We start from the raw sequence: 26,340 nt of genomic DNA on the forward strand, positions 1-26,340 counted from the left end.
TCAGTTTCCCCTAGGCAGTTCTTAAGTATCTAGGGGGTGGGATAAGGGTGTATGATCGTTGCAGAGCCCTAGAGGGCAGGTGTGTGCAGGGGTCTGGACGCAGAGAATGGCCAGTTTCATAGTAGCAGCCGTGTTAGTCTGTATTCGCAAAAAGAAAAGGAGTACTTGTGGCACCTTAGAGACTAACAAATTTATTTGAGCATAAGCTTTTGAGCTACAGCTCACTTCATCGGATGCATTTGTTTCCTGGCAACTGAAGGCCTGGGCCCTTGCCCCCTGCAAGATGAGAGCTAAAGGGTTGGAGAACAAAGGAATCCGGTGACCACCTGGCCTGGGAAAGGGACAAAGCCCAGAGGAGGGGGGGGCTGGAGAGAGTTTGTTTGGGGCTGGCTGGGGACATGGAGTGAAGTGCAGACGTGGTTGTCTGGCTCACTGCCCCCCAAAATGGACCCAGCTGAGGGGTCCTGTTCTCTGCCCCTACAAGCTCTGTGTTAGACCATGTTCCTGTTGTCTTATAAACCTTCTGTTTTACTGGCTGGCTGAGAGTCACGTCTGACTGCGGAGTTGGGGGGCAGGACCCTCTGGCTTCCCCAAGACCCCATCTGGGCAGACTGGCTGTGGGAAGCGCACGGAGGGGCTGAGGATGCTGAATGCTCCGAGGTCAGACCCAGGAAGGGGGAAGCCGGGGGAGCTGTGGGTCCTGCAGACAGGCTGCTCCCAGAGAGGAGACTTCCCCAGAGTCCTGCCTGGCTTCACAGGGAGCAGTTTCAGAGCATTGCCCAGGGACTCTGTGACAGCTTGTAAGCGCTTAAGGGCAGAGGCCATGTCCTTGCTATAACTGTTTGTTATAGGATACTACTAATGATCGGGTGGGTTCTTTAAATGCAGCCTGATCAGAACTGTGAAGGCAGGAATCCTCCCTGCCTGAGCACTTCTGCACCTCTCTCAAGCTGGTGATCCATTGATGAGATGGGAATGTGGCTGAAGTTAGAAGGATCCTTCTGAGGGGAAGCAGGGAGTGGAACGCCACTCAGGGCACGGGTTAAACAGCCAGCCTAGGTAAACGAGGCCATTAGCTCAATGGACGTTATATGCGTGACTCAGTCCCATCTATCCCTAGAGAGTGTAGCAAAGTGCACCCCAGAGGGGCTGGAAAGGAGGGAAGATCTGTTCACAGCCACAGCTGATCTAACACCATGCTGTGTTCTCTGTGCCATGGGTCAATGCATGACCCCTCCCCTTTGGAGACCTAGGTGCAGACTTTCTCAGTAACAGGCACTACAAACCACAGGTCCCGCCATGCCCCACGGCGTCTTTCACAGTCCCATACCACTAGCAGACTCTGCTTTAGAGAGGCCTTGGGTAGCCAGCAGGCTGCATGGGGCTGGCATGTTGGTGGAAATGCATGGGGGATTCAGGGCTTGGGGGGCTGTTGGGTAGGATTGAGGGACATCTGCAAAACTGGGAGGTGCATAGGGCTGGACTAGCAGGGAAGCGGCAGGCTGAGATTGAGGGGCACTGGCAGAGCTGGGATAGCAGGGGTGTTGTGGGATTAGGATCAGGTGGGATTGAGTGGTAACCTGGCTATTGTCAGTTGTCCAATGGGGTCCCTCTAGGACTGGGTGTGAATGAGAACAGGGCAGATGCTGAGGGCTGACATACAGATTTGTGTTCCCTGTGTCATTTCCATTAGCTGGCATCCCCTGCCTGGGTGCCAAGAAGTGAAAATCCCCGATGGTGAGAGAACGAAGGCAGATCTATGGCCTGGTTGTGGGGAACTAACAGGAACGGGACCAAAATGCTAATTACACTTAGGGTTTAATTTCTGGTTTGCAGCTGCCTCCTGCTGCTGTAACATTGCTAGCTGCTGTTCTTGGAACCCCTTTGGGGTTCTTTGATACCATAATAACATTGCAGTTCTGAAGAGACGTATGTTCAATAATAGCATAATAGGCACTTTCCTAGCACCTTTTCTCTCCGGAGCCTGGTGCTTTGCAAACCCTAACCCGTAGTGCCCCGGGGAAGTAGGTAAATATAATAGTGTAATCTCCGTTTCTGTCAGTGTGTCTGAGTGGCCTTCAGCACCCACTGCTCCCATTGATGGCGAGCCACTGAAAATCAGACCATCAGTGATTTGCCAAAGGCCACGCTGCAAATCAGTGACTGCCAAGAATGCTATCCCAACTCTCCTGACTGCTAAACCGAGGCTCTGTCTACTAGAGCAGTGGTTCTCGAGCAGGGGTGCGTGTACCCCTAGGGGTACGCAGCGGGCTTCTGGGGGTACGTCAGCTCAGATAGAGACTTGCCTAGTTTTACAACAGGCTGCATAAAAAACACTAGCAAAGTCAGTACAAACTAAAATGACTGACAATGACTTGTTTATACGGCTCTGTGTACTAAACACTGAAATGTAAGTACAGTATTTATATTCAAGTTGATTGTTTTATAGCTCTATGGCAAAGAGGAGAAAGTCTGATTTTTTTAGTACTAGTGCGCTGTGACCTTTGTGTATTTTTATGTCTGATTTTGTCAGCAAGTAGTTTTTAAGTAAGGTGTAGCTTGGGGCATGCAGGACAAATCCGCCTCCTGAAAGGGGGGCAGTCTGGAAAGGTTGCGAGCCACTGTGCTCACCACACACTGGGTCTTGCCCATGTTTTTCTCCACCGCGCTGATCGCGCCGTGCTGCAATTCTCCCCCACCCTGTTGCTGTGGCAGTGGCGTAGCTGTTGCTGCTTCAAGTAGTGTCCCTATGGTGCTCCACTGGAGGGATGCAGACACACCTACAGGGGAGCACCCTAGGGACACGCACCTCGAAGAACCATCGTTACTGCACAAGGTGAGTAATTTCTTGTTGCTTTGGGTGCTGTTGGGTTAGTGGGGTCATTTCAGCGGTCACCAAGAGTGCTCCATGACTTGCTGGCCTATGACGTCAGCCTCCTTAATATCAGCTGTGTGGTGTAGGCCCACAGGGTCCTTTCAGACATGCCAAACCTGCGCGCAAAAAAAAAGCAGCAGCAGCAGTTGGGCTTGTTTTTTTGCTTAATTGGCTTGTGAGTTGCTTGTTGGCTAGCTTGTGGCTTGTAGCTTGTTGCTTCTTTGTTTTGAACGGCTCCCAGCAAGCAGGGGTGCACAGCGGGCCCACCACAGTCCAGACTGCACTCCAGGAGGCTTTAGTCACAGTGTGTTGGGGTTCTTAGGGACTGGCTTGTTTTGGCCTTGTTTTGAAATGGGATTAGCTTGATTTTTGGCTTATTGTGAAAATCGGGGTGTTTGTTTACCACGTGAAAGGTGGCAACTGTGGGTCCTTTCCACCTTTAATCTCAGTGCTTTGGCTGCATTTTGTAGCAGGCAAGTAAAGTGGGAATTAGATTGTTACATCCCTGCCTCTGAAAGTGGAACTAAAAGGAAGCGTTGCCAGCCTGGATGCTAACTGTTTTGAGTCCTGTCAGATTGAATGTGTAGGGAATTTGTGGGGTGTTTTGTACGGAGGGAGTGGATTTTGCTAAGAGAAGCAAAGGATTTCACCACGCTGGCATAGTACAGGTGGGTGGCATGTCAGCTTTGCCAGGGCACCTGAACCTGCTGTCCAGGACAGATGCTACCATTCATGCCAACTTGTTGTGATACTTTGCATGTCTAGTGAACCTCAGTCCACAACTCAAGCCACTGTACTCCTTGCCCTCCATTTGGAATTTGAACCCGTGTCTTGAGGTGTGAAATGCAACAACCCTTTGTGCTGTTGACGACCATACCCCTGGTACGTGCACAGCACCCCATGCGTGGCTGTGTGCTGGAGCGTGAATGGGAGAAGCCATCCAAGCTGCTGCTCGGGTGAGCAGGCCTTTGGGTTAGCTGCCTGTCCCCTCTTTAGCCACAAGCTATTGCCTGCTTCTAGTCAAGGCATCTCCTAAATGAGCTGCTCCTTGCTGCTGAGCTGTATGGATGTGTGAGAAACCCTGGGGTATTTTGAATTTCCTAACTTGCCTTTCCAAATAATCATTCCTCTTCCCTCCCTCCATATAGTTATGACAATAGTTTCACCAGAAGGAATTACTTTAACCTCTCCCCTTAATTGGCTCCTTAACTGACAGAGCTTCCTCTTGTTGCTTCCCAAACATGATTAGATGTGTTGTAGGAGCGAGTGAGCTGATGGCGGGAGTCTTTGAGCGAGTTGTACCTTTTTGCATTTTTATGCTCCTTTAAAACGCAAGACTTGTAAAGAGCCGACAGTTGAAAGGGCTTTAGAGACATTCGTGTAACATTGATGAACTTGATGCCTGTCTGTCTCCTGCTTCCTTTTGACTTGATCAGTCGAGGCTGAAAGCGGAACGAAGGTGCTAGCTCAAAGTACAAGGGGTAAAGGAGAGGAAAAAACGCTACCTATGGGGGGGGGGGAAATGTGATGAATAAAAAGTTCCTCCGGCTGGCTGGCTGCAGAGCAGAGCTGAGCTGTGGGAGCAGCTCTCCAAAATCTCCTTGGTGGGAGCACTCACTTTGCAGCTCCGTTGCGTGGGCGGGGTGAGTAGCAAGGCTTTCTATCCCCCGCCGACGAGGGAGAAGAGCTGTACGCTCCATGAAGTCCACTAGAGACTCGGCTATTGCTGATCTTCTTTGTGTGCAAGGTGCCCAGATGCTGCAGTGAGGGAACCCTGGGGCTGAGAGATGGCTTAGCCCTGTGGGCATATGAGACACTTGAAGCTCCCCGGGTTGGTGACCTACCAAGGGAGACGTAGTGCTGGGCCCCGTCAGCACCTATCTCCTCCTTTTTGCTGCCTGATTACCTCCAAGCAGGGGAGAATCACCCTCCGTGCCTCCAACTGACACTTTCTTCCTCCCTAAAACCAGCTGCTTCCACCTTCCCTCCCAAGAAAGCAGGCCTGGGAAAGCACGCCTTAGAGCGCGATTTACCAGGCTGCAAACCCAGCAGGTGACAAAACACAGTCCAGGCCCGTGTTCCTTGGCTGAAACTTGGAATCCCCCTGCTGCCTCTTGATTGCATTTAGGGGGCTGCCAAAAGCACTACCTACAGCTGATAGCTGTTGTCTCTTTCCGAGGGAGGCTGGGTGGGCTGGAGCCCATCCCCAGAGCTGGGCTGCAGTGTGTAAGGAGGGGCTGCATCTCTCTGAGGAGGCTGCAGCGATTCTGCCTTGGGCTGTGAAAGGCCTGGGTTTCGTGCTAGCTCCAGGGCCTTGTCTGCACTGGGTATGTCTGGCTCTCCCCTGGGGGGTAGCGCTGGTGCAGGCTCGGTGGGGCAGACATTCCTGTGCCATTCCCACACCACAGCGGCTGGAAAATGATGGGTCTGAACTCTGCTAGCAGGAGACAGTCCCACAGTAGCTGGGAAATCCAAGCCCCTCCAAGTCTGGCAAGGCAGATGGCTTGATGCTGACACCCTCTGCCATCTCCATCCCTCGATTACTAGAATAACCTTGGCTTTATCTGGATTAAGTGGCAGTTAAAATGTTGGGAAGTAAGTTTTTGGAGTAAGCAAAGCAGCTGGTTTAAGTTGGTTTTGCATAGAAATGTAGATGTTGGCATGAATTAGGTAGCAGGCTTTGTTCAAACACTTCAGCCCTTCAGTTGAAATTCCCCTAGCCTCTCTTGTGCTGCCCTTTTTATTGCAGTCGGGAATTGTTGTTCAAACTCGCTGCTACTGGATTGGACGCCTGTACCACTGCATCGTGCAGAGCTAGCAGATGAGTTGGAATTCTGTTGCATTTGTTTGAAAATTGATGGTCAAACTGACCAAAAGGGGCCCATTTAACATCATACCGTATAGCTTCTGTTCCCCCGTCTCATCAGACAGTGCCAAGGGGGCATTCAGCACAACTGAAGGGAGGTCAGTTCAAAACTGAGAAGAAAACGCTTTCTCATATAATGTTTGTTTGGAGTGTGGAACTCCCTGCTACAGGAAGCTAAATCCAAGAAGTTAGTGAGGTTCAAAGGAGGTTTGGACAGTATCTGGATAACATCTAGAGGAGTGAAAGCTAAATTTGGAAGGGGGAGAGCCCCTGTTCCAGAGTTCAAACCAATTTCTATTTCGGTTTGGGATGAAACCTTCATGGGGAGGGCAGATTATCCCCCATCTGTCCCCCACTGGGCTTCTTGTCCCTTTCTCTCTGTGTCAGGGACAGGATGCAGGACTAGATGGGCCATCTGGCAATTCCCGTGGAATGGGGCCTGCTTTTCAGAAAGTGCTGAGAACAGCCCCTGGGAAGAGCAGGCTCCTTTAATGCATAAAAGTTGGGCAGCCAAGGCCAAGAGTCGCTCTTGAAAATGTTGGCTGCTAAACTCTGCATTCAGGATCTCCGACCTGTTCCTTCCACTTGGGCTTTCCTCTCTGTATAAACCATATTAGGTTTAGCTGATTTCCTCAGCTGTGGCTCCTCCATGCTGGTGCATCATCTGTAGCCTTCTTGAAAGGGAACAGGGATAGAATGTGACCATCTGAGCCCTTTACCATGCTCAGTGGCATCCCTGGGAATTTTTATGCAGGGTGACTTAGATTGTAGGGAGGGCGAATGGGGCAGGAACAGCTCCCCCTGCCCTGGCTACAGGAGCCTCTGGAGGATAAAAGTTTTCCCTGTGCAGAGAGCTGGCACAGGAGTGAGTGCTGCTTCAGCCCTGAGGGGTTTGTATCGTGCAGTCACTAGGAGACGATGGCCAGCAGCTTCGACCCTGGGAAGTCAAGGTTGGCAGTCTGGACCTGTCTGTAGTGGGAGACTAAGGGTGGAGGTGTGGCCCCGTCAAAGTCAATGTTGTCACTGATGCTGCAGGGCCAGGGTTTCACCTATTGTGTGTGTTAACAGCCAACACGATTCAAAGCCCAGTGTAGACAGGTCTAGTTGTAGTTCACACAGCTCGGCTGTCAAGGTGGACCTGGTGGGGAGCTTAGATTACAAACTGCCCAGCTAACATGTTAAAGCTACCACTTGCTCTGTTTTACGAACACCCTTGTGTAGTGTGGACAGACACTAGCTGGCTAACTCCAGATGCACGGCTCTCAAGTGGTTTGGGACCTGAATGCTAATGACAGTACGATACTGTCCAAGGTGGATGCTGATTTATATAGTTAATTGGTATCCAAAGGCGTGTTGGGTGTTTTCCCAAACGACGATTTGTAGCTGGTTCTCAACACCCCACTGATAAGCAATGTGCCCCCATCTCTGCCAGCTGCCCACCTGTGTTGATGACGGCTGCCATTGGCAGCAGCAGGGCTAAGAGCTCTATCTAGTTGGCATAAAATTATAGGCATGGCCTTTTGTTGTGCTATGCTGCTGCTGGCACCCTGCTGTGTCTTGTACGCGTGTGGGAGCGAGACGCAGCGAAGTGGGGTCAGTCCTGCTCTCGCAGTCCAAACGCTGGAGCAGCGCTTCCCTCCCCGAGCCAAGGGCTGCCGCAGTGAAGTTCTGTGCAGCTTGTTAAACCTGGAAGGCTCCTGGTGTACATGTTCTCTGCTATTGTCTCCTGCTGGCCTGTCAGATGCTACACTTGTAACTCGCTGTCCTGGCTAGCGTTAGCTGGGAACTGCATGCTTTGATCTGACGGGGTATTTGGGAGCCTGTAGTTGGTTCTGGGTGTGGGCAGGGGGGCTCTCTTGTGAAAGGAGAGGGTCTGGGGAGGGTCGCATTCAGAGAGCCCCTGAGCAGTATGGGTGCAGAGGCCCCTTCACCCTGTGCTCATTCTGTCGTTACCATGTGCTCTGGTGGTTAATGAAGTCTCAGACCTGGCTGCCTTCTCTTGCAGGTGAACGTCACTGTGGACTATATCAGACCAGCCAGCACCGCCACAGAGACTGTGCCTGCCTTCTCAGAGCGCACCTGTGCGACCGTTGCCATTGGAGGCATGTGAGTATCGCCCTATGCAGGCTGGGAACCCCGGGCTGGCTAGCTCTGAGAATGGGCACAGAGTTGACAGCATTTCCGGCCACAGCTGAGTGGGATGTTCATACCTGGCACTCTCGCTGATACCATTTTGGCCCCGGTGTCTCAGTTTAATGCGCAGGGCACCACAATGGGGGTTTTATAGCAAGTCTCAGTTGTAGATCCCAAGGCCAGGTGAGACTGTTGGGATTGTCTAGTCCAGCGGGTCTCAAACTTCATTGCATTGCGACTCCAACCCCAGTGCCCTGTCGTTACTCTAGAATCATGGCCAGCGTTAGGGGGTGGCAAGCAGGGCAATTGCCACCCCCCCACAAAGCTATGTTGCTGAGGCTTCTGCTTTCTGCCCTGCTCCAGTGAGTCTAAGGCCAGCCCTGGCACCCCCATTAAAACAAACTTGCGACCCATAGTTTGAGAACCGCTGAGCTCGTCTGCCTCTCTGTGTGATACAGGCCAGAGAACTGCCCCATCTCCTTTGCGTTTCTGGTTTTCGCTTTATGCTGCAGACAGCACTAAGTGCTGCTGCTTGGATGTTTCGGTGTGGAAGCCGAAGTCTACATGACACACGTGTGTTCACACCCCCGAGCAGCCCAGTTCTACCCCCTAACCCTTGCGGTAAACGTAGACAAACCCTAAGTCCTTGTGGCTTTTAGCCTTTCTGCCTTGCACAGGCGATAGCCCTCATTGGAGTAGGCGCTGTTACCCTTGTGGTGAGTGCTAATACAGCAGGGGATGTGCCCCAGCTCTGCATTTTTCTGACTGTGACTGTTGGCAAGAATCTCCTGCCCATGCTTAGCATGGTCAGTCTGCAAAGCCCTTTGCATGTATTACTTCCCCTCTCTGCCCTGCCTTGTGGTGGTTCAGTGTTCTCGTACCCATTTCAGACAGGGAATCGCAGGGAGAAAGCAGATGTGACTTGCCCTCCATCCCTAAGGGGGTCACTGGCACAGCTGGGGTTAAAGCTTGTGAGCTTCTGGCTCCCAATCCTGCACACTGGCCATCCGCCCAAACTGCTAGTGTTTTTACAAACAATGTCAAGGGGCCATGCAGCTCCGAGTCCCCTGTGCTCAGATGCATGGGCTGGCTTCCTCCCTGTCTCATGCTGCTCTTTCCAACTCTTCTTTCCATCAAGTAATTTACACATTATTTAACAGCTTCTCGAGTGCTTCCGAGCCAGGCAGCTGTGAGTGGGCTGAGCCTGCAGCCAGATCCTGGCTCATGGGTCTGTCATGCTCACCCATGTCCCTTCGCTGGGCTGCTCTGAGGGCCTTGGGACAGGGACCCATGTGTTGCCTGTGTGGCTGAGGTATGAGGTACTGCTCAGATGCAGACACCCCCGGGACTGCTGCCTCCTCTGGCTCTTGCCATACCCGTAGGCAGGTATAGTGCTCGAAGCCCAACACAGCTTAGGGACGCTGGGGGAACCAGGAGGAGGAGAGACTCCAAGGGCAGTTCTGAGCCCGTCGCTCTGGGATTTATTGACCAGGGGGTGCTCAGGAAGCACCAGATCACAGTGGGTCCCTGCACTGTTGGGATTCCCAGCAGTGCCTGGTTATTGGAGAGATTTGGCTTATCCCCGCCCCGCAAGAGCAGCTAGCCCATCAGCCCCCCCCGGCAGAGCTGACAGTACGTGGCTGCCATGCGTCTCTGAGTGGCTTGCAGCCTTCTAGTGCAGGCTGCTGCCAGTCAGTGCAGGTGTCTGCAGCCTCTGGATGGCACGGGAGGGCCCCAGGCACCGACACACGCACTCAGTGCCTGCAGCCAAAACCTTCCTGCGCTGACTCCCGTGCTCTGGTCTGTGCTTGGGATGGGTGTATCTGGGACAGGTTCCCTTCCCCCCCAGCCCTGGTAGCCATGGCAGGGTGACTGGCCAATACCTGGCTCTTGTAGGATGGAAAGAACTTCCTTCTGGCTGTTTGTGTGGCCATGTCCTTAGCGTGCTGGGCTCCGTTTGCGCTCCAAGGCGGTGTGTCTGGGGGTGCTGTACTAAGGGTTTGCCCTAGGCTTTTCTTCCCAGCGGTTAGTTTGGAAAGCACGCCACGTGCTTTGGGGTGTGCCCTTTTGGTTTTCAGTCTGAGGGCAGGTCTGCGCTTCAAATGCAGCCTTGCACAGCTGTGCCACTGCAGCTCTGTAATGGAGACGCACTAAGCCAAGGGGGAGAGCTTCTCCCGCCAGCTTAGTTACTCCCCCTCCGTGAAAGGCTGTAGCTATGTTGTCAGGAGACGCTCTCCTGCCGACACAGCACTGTCTGCCCCGGCACTGAGGTCGGTGTCACTGGGGGTGTGGTTGTTCACACCCCCAAGTGACATAGTTACACCAAAGTCATTTTATTGTGCAGACCAGGGCCAAGGCCTAAGCTCTGGAGCTGTGTGTGCCTGGGGGGCCCTGCTGAGCGGAAGCCAGAAGTCTGCTAGTTATTGAGCTTGAGTCTACTGAGGGCACTTGTGGCCTTCAACCAGGCTTGTAATTCCTGCTCTGGGCTCCAGCCGGCCCTGGGTGCAGCAGCGTGTGGAAGGTGCGCTGTCAATGGGTAGCCCATGCACCTCAGCACCAGACAGGGGAGAGGATGGCTCAGAGGGCTGACATTGGGATATGAAGCCGTGTGCCTCCAGCTTGCTGGCTGGAATCTGTCCCAGGAGGTGCCTGTTGCCGTGTGCCGGCTCTGGGGCTGTCTGGTCTGAGTGGAAGGGTTCAGTCTAGTTCCTAGTGGACAAAATTCCACAGGTGTCAAAGTGCCCCATGCCAGGGCCTCCCTTGAGTCCCCTTAGTGGCAGAGGGACAAAGTTGAAAGGGCCATAGAGACTGATTTCCTTTTTCACCCTGGGGGTGGCTTTCCCCAAGGCAGAGCAGGGATGGGAGCCTACTCGTCAGGGCTGGGCCCACCTGCTGGGAGGAGGAGGTGTTGTCTCGGGGGTGGCCGCGTCTGGTTTCTTGGGAGACGTGGGGGCAGCGTTCGTGTGGCACTTACTGTCCGTCATTGGTGGTCGGGCCTGCGATGTGCCAGGCGCTTCGCAGATGTTGGGCCGGGGTGGTCCCCAGCCTGATGAGCTGGGTGGCAGGAGGAGGGTGCTGGGTGGCTATCCTTGTTCCTGCCCCTTGGGTTTGTCTGGGTCACAGTGGGGGAGCAGGAGTTACCGTTCATCAGATATAGTGGGGAGAATTGGCCTGTGTCTGTGTCCCTTTGGGCCGATGGGGATGGCTGGAGAGGTTGGTGTCCCGTGAGCCCTCCTCCCCGGGGGAAGACGGCAGATTGTTTCATAGCAGCTTGGCCTGATGGTGGCGTTTGCTTTCTCCTGCATCGGAACTGCTGACCTGTGATGGCCCGGCATTCAGACCCTGACCCCTGTGGGGCTGCTGAAGGTAGTGGTGCCGTCCATGAGGCTCCTACTGCCACTCTGTGCCACGCTCAGCACCGTGGTGACCCGCCGCCCTTCTGCTGCACTCCCCATTGCAGGTTTCTAGCTTTTTCTCTCTGCATCCCTTAAGGGGCGCTCCTCTGACGAGGTGCAGTCGTAGTATAAGCTGCAGCATCGCTGGACGGTAGGTAGAGGCAAATCCCCTTGCCCCACATCTCAGGGTACCGGTGACTGGGAGAGCGAAGGGCTGGCGTTCTCCTGGTCAGTGGCCATGCTGCAGACAGAGGCTCTCAGTCCAGGCAACTGTTTCTCTCCCACCTGACTCCTGCAGCTCCAAGGTAGCTCTCGAGCTGGGCCGGCCTGTGACATGTAAAGGGCCGTCCCACTTGCTCTGATACAACCGTGGTGGCATTAACATAAAGTGCATTTGAGCGCCGGTCAAAGTGAGATTTATCGCTTGCGCTGTGTGCTGGGAATGAAGTGTGTGCGGCCGGTTTGGAACGGGGGGCTGCAAAGGGGCTTCTCCTGTGCTGGGCTCAGCAAGGGAAGGAGGGACTCAGAGTGAGTCTTGAGTTACCAGGCTGACTGTGTGCGCTAGCCAGCAACAGCACTCAGTTGGTAAATAGTGTTTACATGTTGACTGCAGAGGCCTGGCTGGAATGGGGGAGGTTAGATGGGTGGAAAAGCCCAGCTAGCTCCCGTGGTGCTGGGCAACAGTAGCTCCCACGTGCTGTCTGGTCTCTCTTCAAATCATCCCAATGGTGGGGCCTGTATTGCTTTGGCTTGCAGTCGGGGCTGTTCCTTGCCGTAATTCCATCACATTGCTCCCAGCTATGGCCTTATGCAGCTCTCCAGCTGCTCCTCTCCTCCCTTGGTGTTCACACCCCGCTGCAGGGCTGGCCCCTCCTGAACTGTTTCTAGCCCCACTGGACAGGCTTAGCTCTTTTAATCTCTCCCCTGTTCCTGAGTTGCGTTCTGTGCCTCTTCTCTGAACTCCCTCCAGCTCTTCAGTATACTTCTGGACTGAATGGAGTGTTACAGGCCCGGGGCACCAGTGCCAGGACTCAGAGGGACGCTGGTCAGGATTGGGCACTTACGCAAGTAGCGGGAACATCCAGAGTTACACGAAAGATAAAAATACCCCACCACCAAGGACTGTCTGCCTCTGGATCAGGGCTTGAGCGGAACGCAGGGGTGGGTTGAGGACACAGAACAGCCGCCCCGGGAAGGCTGTCGCTGCTCACCACTGTGGGATCTTGCGCCGCCTTCTGAAACGGCTGGTGCTGGCTACTGAGGGAGACAGGACACTGGGCTGGATGGACCTGGGCCTGGCACTCCCCATGCTCCTTGACAGGAAAGGGCCATCTCCGCCCTGCCCCATGGCGTGATGTGCCTGCGGACGTGAATTGCACTGACCTCTCTTCTGGCTGCTATACCACAGAGCAAACTCCTGTCTGGCCTCGTCTCCCCCTTCCCACTATCTCTGGCCTTGCAGCTGAATAGACCCCTCTCCCCACTGAGTGTCTGTCCCAGGGCATCCCCCCCAGCCTGCTTGCATCTTTCCAGAGTGATCCTCAATTTGTTTCATACCCTAGCTCCTGTCACTGCTTGCCTGGCCCTCCTCAGGATGGTGGGGGGTGGGAGACGGGTTCTCCCAGTCCAGTACCTATGAATTTCATTCGTATGCGACCCTCTCCTTGCTCACTAATGAAGGAGTCAGATGATTCCGGCCCAGCGCCGGATTCGGCACGCCACAGAGCACGATGTCTGCCTACTCTGATTGCAGCTTGGTTTGCCCTGCGTGGGGTGCTCCTCGCCCCAGGAGCACATAGCCCTGTGTCGTCCAGAACTTACTGACCCCTGGCCAGGAGTCGCTGCAGCTTGGTTCCAGCTGACTTCATTATTGTGGTGTCTGTGTGGAAATCTAATCATTTAGCTGGGAAGGATTTTGGCGCATTTGCAATAGGACATCTGGGACCATGTAAATAGGATGGAGTCTTCGTCAGAGTGTTAAACGCAAGGCCTTTTATCTGCGCACAGAGGGAGGCAGCAGGGTACTTTGGATGTGAATGGTTTGTCCGCAGGGATATTGGGGGCGGGGAGGAGGGACAGGAGGTCAGGACCCAGGCAGAATGAACAGCTCTAGCTTAGTCTATCCAGTCAGTGCCACAGCCGTGGCTGTTCATCTGGGCACAAAGCAGAGCGTGTGCTGGGATGCCGTTCCTGGGAGGATGTCTGGCTGCGGCCAGCCGCTGGGGATACAGAATGCTGGAAAGGCCTTAGTGTCGTACCGATCTAGGTGTGGTGGTTGCTCCTTTTCCCAGCTCAGGATTCAGAGGCGTCTGGGTAGGGGGGAGAGCGTGATGGGACTCCTTACCGGGAGATGCAGTTTCCCTGGGTTACTCGGATTATCTGAAAGCAGCAAGGTGCCTGTGGCACCCGTGAGGGAGGGGACCTGTACGGTGGGCATCTGGGGTCAGTACAGCACTGCAGTGGGAGGGGAGGCAGCTCTAGGATGGAGGGGGTAGCAGGAGGGTGGTGCTATGCTGGCATACAGGAGCATCCCCCCACTGAGGATGGGAGTGCTGCCTCAGGGGTGCTCTGGGGCATTGATGACACATGGGCGGGGCTTTGGGGGCAGCCACAAAGTGGGAAGGAACAAGAGAATGGAAACTAACCCAACAGTTGCTGAACCCGAACTCCCCCTGCAAGCACTCAGAGCCTCCCATGCCCTCAGATGCTCTCGCTCTCAAACTGCATCATCACACGACGTTCCTCTTCGGAGATACGACCCCCACGCAGCACCATCTGCTGCTGCGGAGACAGCCAGGCTGTGGGGGGGAGTCTGAAGGACTAGCCACTCCTGGGTCAGTAAATATTTATCTCTTCCCACCAGTCCTGCAGTTCCCTCAAGTCAGCTGGAGCTTGTGGGAGTGACTCTCAGGGTGGGTACAGGAGGAGGGCAGGGGGGTGGGGGCTCATCCTCAGCTGCTCTAAATCAAGGGCACCTCACTGGAATCCAGGGGGCTGTGCTGGTTTCCGCCAGCTGGGGATCTGGCCCAGCAGCAGACTGCACAAAGCTCCCTGCCCAGGGTAGTGGAGAGCTAAAGCAGCCTTGCTAGCCAGCCATTCTCAGGGGAGGCCTGTCCGTAGATATGCAGGAACTTAGATCCGAGAGAGCCCTTCCATCCCAATTGTCTGCCAGTATGTCTGGGGCTGAGTAAGCTGTACAGACACCTGTTGCTTGGGGCGCTCCCCAGCCGGGCTGCATGTTCTGTGGCGGCTCATCCTGGGTCGGAAGGAAGCCTACTTCTCTGCGCGCTGTCACCTGCGCTTAGTGTCTCCAGCTGCAAATTGCTTTCAAATAACTTCTGAGTTTGATCCCCGTTTTGGGAGTGAACCTGACATGAAATTGCAGAGCTGCTGGTTGCGCTGATCTTTTGGCCCTGTGTGGTATAATCAGAGAATGGTAAGGGGAGTTGAGCTGAAGGTAGGAGTTGGTTTGAAAGTGCATATCTGCGTGGTAAAAATGGCACCATGGTGCTGATGGGGCCTGATCCCTGTGTGTGCTCACTTAGCACAGCCACCGAGCATCTCTGAAGAGCTTCACTGCTCCTCACTCTCATTAACTGTTTGCTGAGCCGACGCAGATGCCAGAGCCTGGGCTGGATTCTCTGCTGGGTCCCATAGCCTCGGTGCAGCTAATGGCCGCGTGGAATTGTCGTGTTCTGCCGGGCAGCCTGCTGAGGACAGTGGGGTTCCTCGCAGTAACTGAAGGTAGAATTTGAGGGCATGAGGATTGTGGAGTTTGGCCTCTAGGCCCTTTATTGTAGGTGGGGTGTATGGGCAGAAAAGAAAACCCAGCTCTAGGAGCGAGGCTGTTTGTATCACTGACAATTTGTAAATTCCAAGGCCAGAAGGGACCATTGTGATCACCTAGTCTGACCACTATATAGCACAGGCCGGAGACCTGTCCCACAATAATTCCTAGAGCAGAGCTGTTAGAAAAACCATCCAAACTTGATTTAAAAATTGTTTGTGATGGAGAATCCACCTTGACCCTTGGAGAATTGTTCCAGTGGTTAATTACTCTTGCTATTAAAATTGTATATCTTCTTTCCGGTATGAATTAGTCTAGCTTCAATTGCCAGTCTTTGGATTGTGTTAGACCTTTCTCTGCTAGGCCGAAGAGCCCATGATCAAATACTTGTCCCCACATAGAATCATAGAATATCAGGGTTGGAAGGGACCCCAGAAGGTCATCTAGTCCAACCCCCTGCTCAAAGCAGGACCAAGTCCCAGTTAAATCATCCCAGCTAGGGCTTTGTCAAGCCTGACCTTAAAAACCTCTAAGGAAGGAGATTCTACCACCTCCCTAGGTAACGCATTCCAGTGTTTCACCACCCTCTTAGTGAAAAAGTTTTTCCTAATATCCAATCTAAACCTCCCCCATTGCAACTTGAGACCATTACTCCTCGTTCTGTCATCTGCTACCATTGAGAACAGTCTAGAGCCATCCTCTTTGAAACCCCCTTTCAGGTAGTTGAAAGCAGCTATCAAATCCCCCCTCATTCTTCTCTTCTGCAGACTAAACAATCCCAGCTCCCTCAGCCTCTCCTCATAAGTCATGTGCTCTAGACCCCTAATCATTTTCGTTGCCCTTCGTTGTACTCTTTCCAATTTATCCACATCCTTCCTGTAGTGTGGGGCCCAAAACTGGACACAGTACTCCAGATGAGGCCTCACCAGTGTCGAACAGAGGGGAACGATCACGTCCCTCGATCTGCTCGCTATGCCCCTACTTATACAACCCAAAATGCCATTGGCCTTCTTGGCAACAAGGGCACACTGCTGACTCATATCCAGCTTCTCGTCCACTGTCACCCCTAGGTCCTTTTCCGCAGAACTGCTGCCGAGCCATTCGGTCCCTAGTCTGTAGCGGTGCATTGGATTCTTCCATCCTAAGTGCAGGACCCTGCATTTATCCTTATTGAACCTCATTAGATTTCTTTTGGCCCAATCCTCCAATTTGTCTAGGTCCTTCTGTATCCTATCCCTCCCCTCCAGCGTATCTACCACTCCTCCCAGTTTGGTATCATCCGCAAATTTGCTGAGAGTGCAATCCACACCATCCTCCAGATCATTTATGAAGATATTGAACAAAACGGGCCCCAGGACCGACCCCTGGGGCACTCCACTTGACACCGGCTGCCAACTAGACATGGAGCCATTGATCACTACCCGTTGAGCCCGACAATCTAGCCAGCTTTCTACCCACCTTATAGTGCATTCATCCAGCCCATACTTCCTTAACTTGCTGACAAGAATGCTGTGGGAGACCGTGTCAAAAGCTTTGCTAAAGTCAAGAAACAATACATCCACTGCTTTCCCTTCATCCACAGAACCAGTAATCTCATCATAAAAGGCGATTAGATTAGTCAGGCATGACCTTCCCTTGGTGAATCCATGCTGACTGTTCCTGATCACTTTCCTCTCCTCTAAGTGCTTCAGGATTGATTCTTTGAGGACCTGCTCCATGATTTTTCCAGGGACTGAGGTGAGGCTGACCGGCCTGTAGTTCCCAGGATCCTCCTTCTTCCCTTTTTTAAAGATGGGCACTACATTAGCCTTTTTCCAGTCATCCGGGACTTCCCCCGTTCGCCACGAGTTTTCAAAGATAATGGCCAAGGGCTCTGCAATCACAGCCGCCAATTCCTTCAGCACTCTCGGATGCAATTCGTCCGGCCCCATGGACTTGTGCACGTCCAGCTTTTCTAAATAGTCCCTAACCACCTCTATCTCTACAGAGGGCTGGCCATCTCTTCCCCATTTTGTGTTGCCCAGCACAGCAGTCTGGGAGCTGACCTTGTTAGTGAAAACAGAGGCAAAAAAAGCATTGAGTACATTAGCTTTTTCCACATCCTCTGTCACTAGCTTGCCTCCCTCATTCAGTAAGGGGCCCACACTTTCCTTGGCTTTCTTCTTGTTGCCAACATACCTGAAGAAACCCTTCTTGTTACTCTTGACATCTCTTGCTAGCTGCAGCTCCAGGTGCGATTTGGCCCTCCTGATATCTTTCCTACATGCCCGAGCAATATTTTTATACTCTTCCCTGGTCATATGTCCAACCTTCCACTTCTTGTAAGCTTCTTTTTTATGTTTAAGATCCGCTAGGATTTCACCATTAAGCCAAGCTGGTCGCCTGCCATATTTACTATTCTTTCGACTCATCGGGATGGTTTGTCCCTGTAACCTCAACAGGGATTCCTTGAAATACAGCCAGCTCTCCTGGACTCCCTTCCCTTTCATGTTAGTCCCCCAGGGGATCCTGGCCATCTGTTCCCTGAGGGAGTCAAAGTCTGCTACATAGGTACTTATAGACTGTGATCAAATCACCACTGAGCCTTCTCTTCTTTGTTGAGCTACATAGATTGAGCTCCTTGGGTCTGTCACTGTAAGGCAGGTTTTCTAATCATTTGATCATTCTTGTGGTTCTTTGCTGACCCCTCTTCAATTCATCAACCCTCTTTGAATGGTGGCCATCTGTGACGAAGTGGGACTGTTCTTAATGTTTTCTCTGAATATTGTGGGGGTGCCTCAGTTTCCCCTGGGCAGTTCTTAAGTATCTAGGTGGTGGGATAAGGGTGTATGATCATTGCAGAGCCCTAGAGGGCAGGTGCGTGGAGGGGTCTGGACACAGAGAATGGCAGACACCCTGTTTCCTGGCACCTGATGGCCTGGCCCTTCCCCCCTGCAAGGTGAGAGCTAAAGGGTTGGAGAACAAAGGAATCAGGTGCCCTCCTGGCCTGGGAAAGGGACAAAGCCCAGAGGAGGGGGGGCTGGAGAGAGTTTCAGTCTGGGGCTGGCTGGGGACGAGGAGTGAAGTTTAGATGTGGTTGTCTGGCTCACTGCCCCCCAAAATGGATCCGGCTGAGGGGTCCTGTTCTCTGCACCTACAAGCTCTGTGTTAGACCATGTTCCTGTCATCTAATAAACTTTCTGTTTTACTGGCTGGCTGAGAGTCATGCCTGACTGAAGTTGGGGTGCAGGACCCTCTGGCTTCCCCAGGACCCTGCCTGGGCGGACTCGTTGTGGGAAGTGCACGGAGGGGCAGAGGATGCTGAATGCTCCGAGGTCAGACCCAGGAAGGTGGAAACTGTGTGAGCTTTTTGCCCTGCAGACAGTCTGCTCACAGAAAGGAGACTTCACCAGAGTCCTGACTGGCTTCGTAGGGGCAGCTCCAGAGCATCGCCCGGGGACTCCGTGACACCATCTGCTGTACATGGCATTCCAACAGCAGGCGCTGGGAGATGTAAGTGGGGAGCATCTAAGAAGATTTGACTGGACTTGTTGAGACAATAGACAGTGCTTGTGTCAGCACAGGGAATGCACGGTGAATGCAGCCCATCCTGCTCACCTGTTCAGCATGTGGACCTGCTTGGGGAGGCTGCTGTGGCCAATAGTACCCCAAGTTTTGCCTGCTTTCAACACTGCCTCCCAACTTGTTCTGATACTGGAAACCCCGCCCTCCAAAACAAGACAACACCTTATTGGAAATAACCTTCTTTCCTACCAGAGACCCTACAATAACACCTGCAGGCAGCTGAGTATCTTTAGGGGCTCACCCCCATCTTGCTGCCATATCCTCCTCCAGTGCTGGAATTCGAGATGGTGATGTTGTGTTCAGCCCATCTCCGAGGGGCCAGTGTCGGGACCTCTTGGTGCTCTGTCTAGTCTGCTGTGACCTGTAACACCCCCAGTCATGTGAGTGGAAGAATGGTGCGATGCCCACCCTCTGTCTCACATGGGTGAGGGAAGGTGAACTACTAGCTTCCTAGCCCTGGGCATCCCTTTAAGTGATGGCACCTGGCTTCAAACCCAGGGTGGCATAGGAGAATAGAGCAGCACTATCTTCATTAGCTGGAGCTCACTTGTCCCTTGGGGTTGTATAAATGCCGTGCTCTGGGGGGAGGCTGGCTTGGCAGAGATCCCAACTGTGAAGCAAATGCCCTGGTGCGCTCTTCTCTGTGCTCTGAGTTCAGGGACTTTTCTCCTAGCCCCTCCCATCGCCCAAACTCCCACGTTTCTTTCAGAGCGGTTGGCCATCCACTGAGACCTTTGGGTAACTGTAAGAACCCTCCACCTTACCTCCAGCCACACATTGGTCATTAACGAGCTTTGAACCTGGGACCTCCGGAGTTGAGATACGGATTTCTGGTGTTTGTGCTTAGTGACTATGTTGGTTGGTGGCAGTAGCAGGCCGTTACCCTGTATGGGCAGTGCAGCGCGCTTTGCCACTGTGCTGCTTGCACACAGAAGGGGAGCTCTTTGCAACTCCATGAGCTCTCTGCAGGTATGTGCAACGGGGAGTTTGCAGAGACTAGACCCCACATGGCTTTGGTCACCAAGCACCACTGCTCTGCAGCAGCTCTCGTTTGTTCAACACAGATAAGGTCAGAGGTTTAAACTCTGCTGTCACAACACGACTCTGCAACAGGAGAGAGTCACCCTGCGGAAAATTAAATCCAAGGAAATGAGAATGAACCATGCCCCTGCCTCCTCCAGATCCTACCCAGGGTTGCAGGAGGGACTTGCAGCCTTAGCAGGGCAGCAGTTACCCTGTGAGATGAAGTGGGGGGGCCGCTCATGTGTGCTAACTGGAATGGAGCGCGTGTGAGGTGGGGTGTGAGCCGAATGGTTTTAATAGTACTATCGGTTAACCATTCAAACACCCATGAAAACAATGACAATGTAGATGGGGTTCAGGAACCCAGGGAGCACCTGTGTGTGTGTGGCATTACTGGGCCTTACTGGAGCTGTTGTCTTTCCATGTTCTACTCTGCCCAGCTGGGTTTGCATTTCCCGTGCGCTGTGTTCACATGAAGCGTGTCTGGGACCTGCTGGTGCAGGCCAAGCTGCTGCCTTTATTTCTCTTTGAAAGTGTTAAATCGCGTCTGAAAGTAACCCCCGACAGCAGTGTTCTAAGCTGGCAAGTGGACATTTGAGGGCTGATCAACACTACTGCTTAAGTTGATGTAACTTGCTGCGCTCGGGCGTGAAAAACGACATCCCCCTGAGCGACGCAAGTTACGGTGACCTAAGCACTGTCCACACTGGCACTATGTGAGCAGGAGATGCTCTCCCGCTGACCTAGCCTCTGCTTCTTGTGGAGGTGGAGTAATTTTGCTGATGGGAGAGTGCTACAGTGATGCAGCTGTGCCGATGTAGTGCTGTAGTGTAGACTTGCCCTGAGTGGCAACGGTGCTCACTTCTCCCTGGCGCTCTGACAGCCAGGGCCGGGGAGGACTTGGATGGTTTTTAGAAAGGGCAGCTTTCTGCCTGCAAATCATGTTTGCCAAGCATGGGAGGAGTTTGTCTCACACTGTAATCATTGAGAGGCCAGAGAGCTGTTAGCTGTACAGTGGTGCTGCCCACCTTGCAAGTACCCCTGTAATTAGCCCCTGTATCCCTCCTCTCCCCACTTCCATTGTTGGGCTTCTGCTGGGCTCAGCCTGCCTCCTGTGTGCTGGGCCTGTACCCTGGTCTGCAGCTGAGAGCAGCAACTGCCTGTCCTCCGGCTTGGATTACAGGGTCAGTGCTGCAGATCAAAAGGTTGATTCCTTGTAGCTCTGGGGCCTGTTGTAATGACTGGCCTGTCTGCACAGCAGGCAGCTGTTAAATGAGACTGCAGGGAAATGTTTGCTTTATCCCCATTGAGGGGCCCAGGTGCTCTAATTACAGGCCTGGCAAGGCCTCTCCGATTTTGCCTGGCTCCTGAGATCTCCCTGGCTGCTACAGGCATGGTGGGGTCAGGGAGAGAACTCCATTGTTTCCTCGTAGACTCCATCGGCTGTCTATGCATCTCTTGTCTGTATCTAGATTGGAAGCTCTGGGGGCAAGGGCCCCCTCTTGGGTATTTTTTCATCCCGTAAATCTTCCATACACAGTTTAGGAAGGCAGCAGGCCGCTCCCTGGTATCAAAACGGTTGAGAAACACTGATCTGGAGCCTTCATCTCTCTCATGACAATGCTTCAGAGCTTAACTTCCCAGAGCACTGGGCAACTCTCCCTGGCTGGTCTCCGCTTGGCAGCCACAGCGGGCTCTTGGCTGGAGAGGGCCTGAGCGTGCACCTTTGCTCATTGTTTCCCAATGATCTCAACTGCTTTAGGACTTTGCAGCCTCTCCCGAGGAGCTTGTGGAGCTCCTGCCCCTGTTGGCATGATGCCCCAAGGAGGAGGTTCCTGTTTGGTTGGGGCCTCTATATTAACTCCTGCCCACCCAAAATTCATAGCACTGTTAGCGTTTTGACACTGAAGGATGCTCTGCCCTGGAGTTCCTTCCAGTGACTCCGGTGCATGGATCTCCCCACCCACAGCTGCTCTGCGGGGACACACACCGCACACTGCTCTTATCCCCGTCTACAGAGGCTTCTTTTCTTGACTCCTTGTGACCATCGCTCTCCCCTGTCTTTGTGTGTGGCATATGGGCCTGCTCTGGTCCAGAGCACACCCTGGCAGTAGTTCCAGGATGCAAATTATTCTGGTCAAGTCTGACTGAACAACACTATCCAAAGTCAAGAGAAACTTAAGCAGCGAGGAGAAAAAGTTTCTGTGGATGGAAAGTCCTTTGAAAACCTCCCTACCAGATTTTCTGGGGAGAAATTGCAAAATGAGTTTCACGTTATTAAAGAGAAGAGGAGAGAAAAAGGCAGCTTGAGAACGGCTATTTTTCACTTTGGCATTCTTTAAGCAGCAAAAACTATATTTCATGGCCTAATAAGATTTTTCCACAGCAACCGGCTTTTCATCTGTGTTCTCCTATTCCCTTTCTTTAATCTGGGTTTAACTATGGTGCATCTCCTCTTTGCCGCAGCTCCAGCAGTCCATTCAAAATGCTTTTATGTCAAAAAGGGAGCTATGCGGGCAGAAGTTGTTCAGTTTCCATTTCTTGCTGCATTAAAGGCGTTGCTATCAGCTTGCTGGTTGGGCCTGAAATGGGGCATCCTGTCCCACAGGCTGAGAATCACTGGATTCCCACAGCCTGGACTATAGGCTGCAGGGGAAGGAGGAGGAGGTAGAGTTCTCACTGTGGCATTTTGTTTGCTACGTTCCAAGGCCAGGAGGGACCTGCTGGTCTGACCTGTATAGCACAGGTCAGCACTTCCCCAAAGTCATTCCTGTTTGAACTAAAGCAGCTCTCTTGGAAAAACATTCATTCTTGATCTACAGGTTTTCAGTGATGGAGAATCCACCATGACCTTTGGTAAATTGTTCCAGTGTGTAGCAGGGAAAGCACGCCCCGTCCCCTTTTGGGGTGGGGTAAGGGTTGTTCTAGCCCTGAGCTATCACCCTTAGTCCCAGTGTAGTGTGGCCTAGGGGCCAAAGTCAATATGGCTGCCCTTTCCCTCAGGGCTGTGTGGCCCAATGGCCAGAGTCAATATAGCTGCCCTCCTCAGCAGGGCTGTGTGGTCTAGTGACCAGGGTCAGGGAACTGGGCCACCACCTAGGGGTGGGTGGCGGCTGGGGTAGGGGGACCCAGGCCCTCCCTACTCTGCTGGGTCCTGACAGTGGTAAATGTGCTCGTCAATGAGTCAGCAGGGATCAAACCAAAACACCCCGACACCCCCAGCACAATGACTAGTCCTCCTGCACGACTTCCTACGCTGTCCCTGATGCGCTGCTCTGGGCATCTCTAGGCTCCTTGGCCTATGCAGCTCCCGGCAGCTCCAACCCTCCTTGGGTGTCTACCTGGGGCTCTGCGCCTCTGCCTTCCACAGTCTGGGGCTTCATTAGCTCCTGGGCTAGAGTGCCTGACCTGTCCTCCCTCCTCTGTCTCCAGCCGGCGCATGCCTGGCAGGGCCAAGGGGGAGTTAACCCCTGCAGGATCAGTGCCGGGCAAGTACGCCCCATCACCCAATGGTTAATTACTCACTGTTAAAAATATACCTTATTTCCAGTCTGACTGTCTCGTGTCAACTTCCAGCCATTGGATCCTGTGTAGCCCTTTCTCTGCTAGGCTGAAGAGCCCGTTACTAAATATTTGTTTCCCATGTACGACTGTGATCAAGTCATCTGTAACCTCTTGGTTAAGATGCATTGATTGAGCTCCTTGAGCCTGTCACTGTAAAACATTTTCTAATCCTTTTATCATCCTCGTGGCTCTTCTCTTGACCCCTCTCCAATTTATCAACATCCTTCTTGCCTTGTGGACACAAGAACTGGACACAGGATTCCAGCAGCCATCGCACTAGTGTCAAATACAGAGATAACAGAACCTCTCTGCTGTTTCCGCTGCGTATGCCTTCAAGGCCTGCAATAGCCCTTTTGGCCACAGCCTTGCTCTGGGACCTCGTGTTCAGCTGATTATCCCACACGACCCCCAAATCTTTTTCTGGGTCCCTGCTTCCCAGGGTACAGTCCCCCATCCTGTAGGTATGCCCTCCATTCTTTGTTCCTAGATTACATAAAAAAATATACCGACAAGTTAGTTGTATTCAAGTCAGGAGGCCTGATTAAATTCATCCTAGGGTACTTAAGGAACTAGCTGAAGCAATCTTGGAACTGTTAGTAATTATCTTTGAGAATTCCTGGAAGATGGGCAAGGTCCCAGAGGACTGAAGAAGGGCAAATCTAATACCCATCTTTAGAAAGAGAAACAAAGAGGATGCAGAAAAATTATAGACCAGTCAACCTAACTTCAATACCTGGAAAGATACTGGAACAAATGATTGAGCAATCAGTTTGTAAGCACCTAGAGGATACTACGGTTACAAGGAATAGCCAGCATGGATTTGTCAAGAACAAAACATACCAAACCAACTTAATTTCCTCCTTTTGAGAGACTACTGGGCTAGTAGGATGTGGGGGGTTGGGGGGAGCAGTAGACATATATCTTGATTTCAGGTTTCAGAGTAGCAGCCGTGTTAGTCTGTATTCGCAAAAAGAAAAGCAGTACTTGTGGCACCTTAGAGACTAACAAATTTATTAGAGCATAAGCTTTCCTGAGCTACAGCTCACTTCATCGGATGCATCCGATGAAGCTCACGAAAGCTTATGCTCTAATAAATTTGTTAGTCTCTAAGGTGCCACAAGTACTGCTTTTCTTTTTTCATCTTGATTTCAGTAAGGCTTTTGACACAGTCCCACATGTCGTTCTCATCAGAAAACTATGAAAATGCAGTCTAGCTGAAATGACTGCAAGGTGTGTACCCAACCGGTTGAAATACCATATTCCAAAGATTAGTCATCAAACTGAGAGGATGTATCTAGTGGTGTCCCGCAGAAGTCAGTCCTCAGATAATGGAGCGGCGAGTGTGCTTATAAAATTTGCAGATGACACCAAGCTGGGAGAGGCTACAAGCATGTTGGGCAATGGGATTAGAATTCAAAACAATCTTGACAAATTGGAGAATGGGTCTGAGAGCAAGATGAAATTCAATAGACAAGTGCAAAATACTGCACTTAAGGGAAAATCGAAAGCACAATTATAAACTGGGGAACAACTGGCTGGGCAGTAGTTCTGCTGAAAAGGAGCTGGTGGTTCCAGTGGATCACAAACTGAATGAGTCAACGTGATGCAGTTGTGAAAAAGGTGAATATTCTGAGGTGCTGTGATAAAGTGGGGATTTTTTGTAATTTTTTTAATGAATTCTCTGTGCCTCAGTTTCCCATATACTATGCATTGCTACCCAATATGTGGGGGGGAAGGATTGAGGGCAAATCTACAGAACAAAATTAAGTCAACCTAAGTTAGGTTGACGTACAGCCACCACAGTAATTGAATTGCTTTTACACGTTCACACTACACTCCTTGTGTTGGCAGAGTGTGTCCTCACCAGGAGTGCTTGCACCAATTTTACTGCCAGCATGGGGCATTGTGGGACTTTCTCTCAAGGGAAGCAACAGTGGATATAAGCAATGCAGTGTCTATACTGACACTGTGTCGACACAACTGCATTGGCTTAAGTGCTATGCCTCTTGCAAAGGTGGAGTTAAGTCGGTGTAGTGGGTGAGTTACATTTGTGGGAGTTACATTTTAGTGTAGGCGCATACAGAGTTAAATCGATGTAAGCTGCCTTATGTTGACCTAACTCTGCATTGTAGACCAGGCTGGAATTTGCTCTAAGGGCAGACCGAGACACAGGCATTTGTGTCAACCAGCTGTCTGAGCAGACTGAATGGGTCATTCAAAAGGACTGGCTGAGGCAGATCCCATATCACTTGAAAATCTGAGAGTACCATGCAAAACCCAATCAGCAGGACATGGACACCTGGCTTTTAGCACCCTAGAGGAGCAGGATTTCCCAGCCTCTCCACACAGAGCAGAAAGGCCAGCAGTAGAAGAAAGGACTGGGGGATGGCAGGAATAAAGAGTTGGCTTCTGTAAGGGGCCAGGGTCTGTCACCTGGGAACTGACTCAGGAAGTCAGAGATGCACAGGACCTGAAAATAGGGCTCACCACAGCTCGGCTGGTGAATTGCTCTGGGCTGAGCAGCATGGACTGTGCTGTTACCTATATTTGCTGCTTGTCCTACTTTCAGTGGACCCGGAGAGCTGTTGGTCACTATTGTCTTTATAACAGCCCGTAACATATTTGAAGATTTATCAGGTCCCCCTGAGTCGTCTTTTCTCACGACTAAATATGCCTGGTTTTTTAACCTTTCCTCATAGGTCAGGTTTTCTAAATCTTTTTATTTTTCTTGCTCTTCTCTGGACTCTCTCCAAATTGTCCCCGTCTTTCCTGAAGTGTGGCACCCAGATCTGGACGCAGTACTCCTGCTGAAGCCTCACCTATGCTGAGTAGAGCAAGATAATCACTTCCCATGTCTTATATAGGACACTCTTGTGGATCCGTGACAGGTGTATTAACAGGATCGGTGCTACACCCCCAGACTGGAGCAGTCCCTTGCAGGAACCCCTTCAATGTACTAGATCCCCCAGGGTCTCTTCTTCCTTCGGGGTAGGTCATGTGGCCTCACCACCTCAGCCCCCCTGCCCTGTGAGCTCTAAGTGAGTCCTGCTGAGAGACCACCCCTGGGGGAAGACGTGCATGCTCTTCAGGGATTGAAACATCTTGCCCAGTATTTGCGGTGACACTCAGACAG

The 26,340-nt window shown here is 52.2% G+C and overlaps 1 protein-coding gene and 1 long non-coding RNA gene across 4 annotated transcripts in view; one reads left to right on the forward strand and one right to left on the reverse strand.

The window, feature by feature from the left end:
• The window catches only part of SND1 (staphylococcal nuclease and tudor domain containing 1), a 504,867-nt gene that overhangs the window by 194,672 nt on the left and 283,855 nt on the right, over positions 1-26,340 (forward strand). For all 3 annotated transcript variants that reach the window (XM_038374172.2, XM_038374179.1, XM_043500168.1), the window contains exon 12: positions 7,747-7,847. In XM_038374172.2, coding sequence (XP_038230100.1) covers positions 7,747-7,847 — 101 coding nt within the window. The remainder of the gene's footprint in view (positions 1-7,746; positions 7,848-26,340) is intronic.
• On the reverse strand, positions 633-24,584 carry LOC122457096. The gene is made up of 3 exons (XR_006276426.1): positions 24,574-24,584; positions 12,119-12,124; positions 633-797 (listed from the first exon to the last, which is right to left on the reverse strand). It is a non-coding gene; the product is annotated as an uncharacterized LOC122457096 (long non-coding RNA).

Source organism: Dermochelys coriacea, chromosome 1, assembly GCF_009764565.3.
Source record: "Dermochelys coriacea isolate rDerCor1 chromosome 1, rDerCor1.pri.v4, whole genome shotgun sequence".
NCBI lineage: Eukaryota > Metazoa > Chordata > Testudines > Dermochelyidae > Dermochelys > Dermochelys coriacea.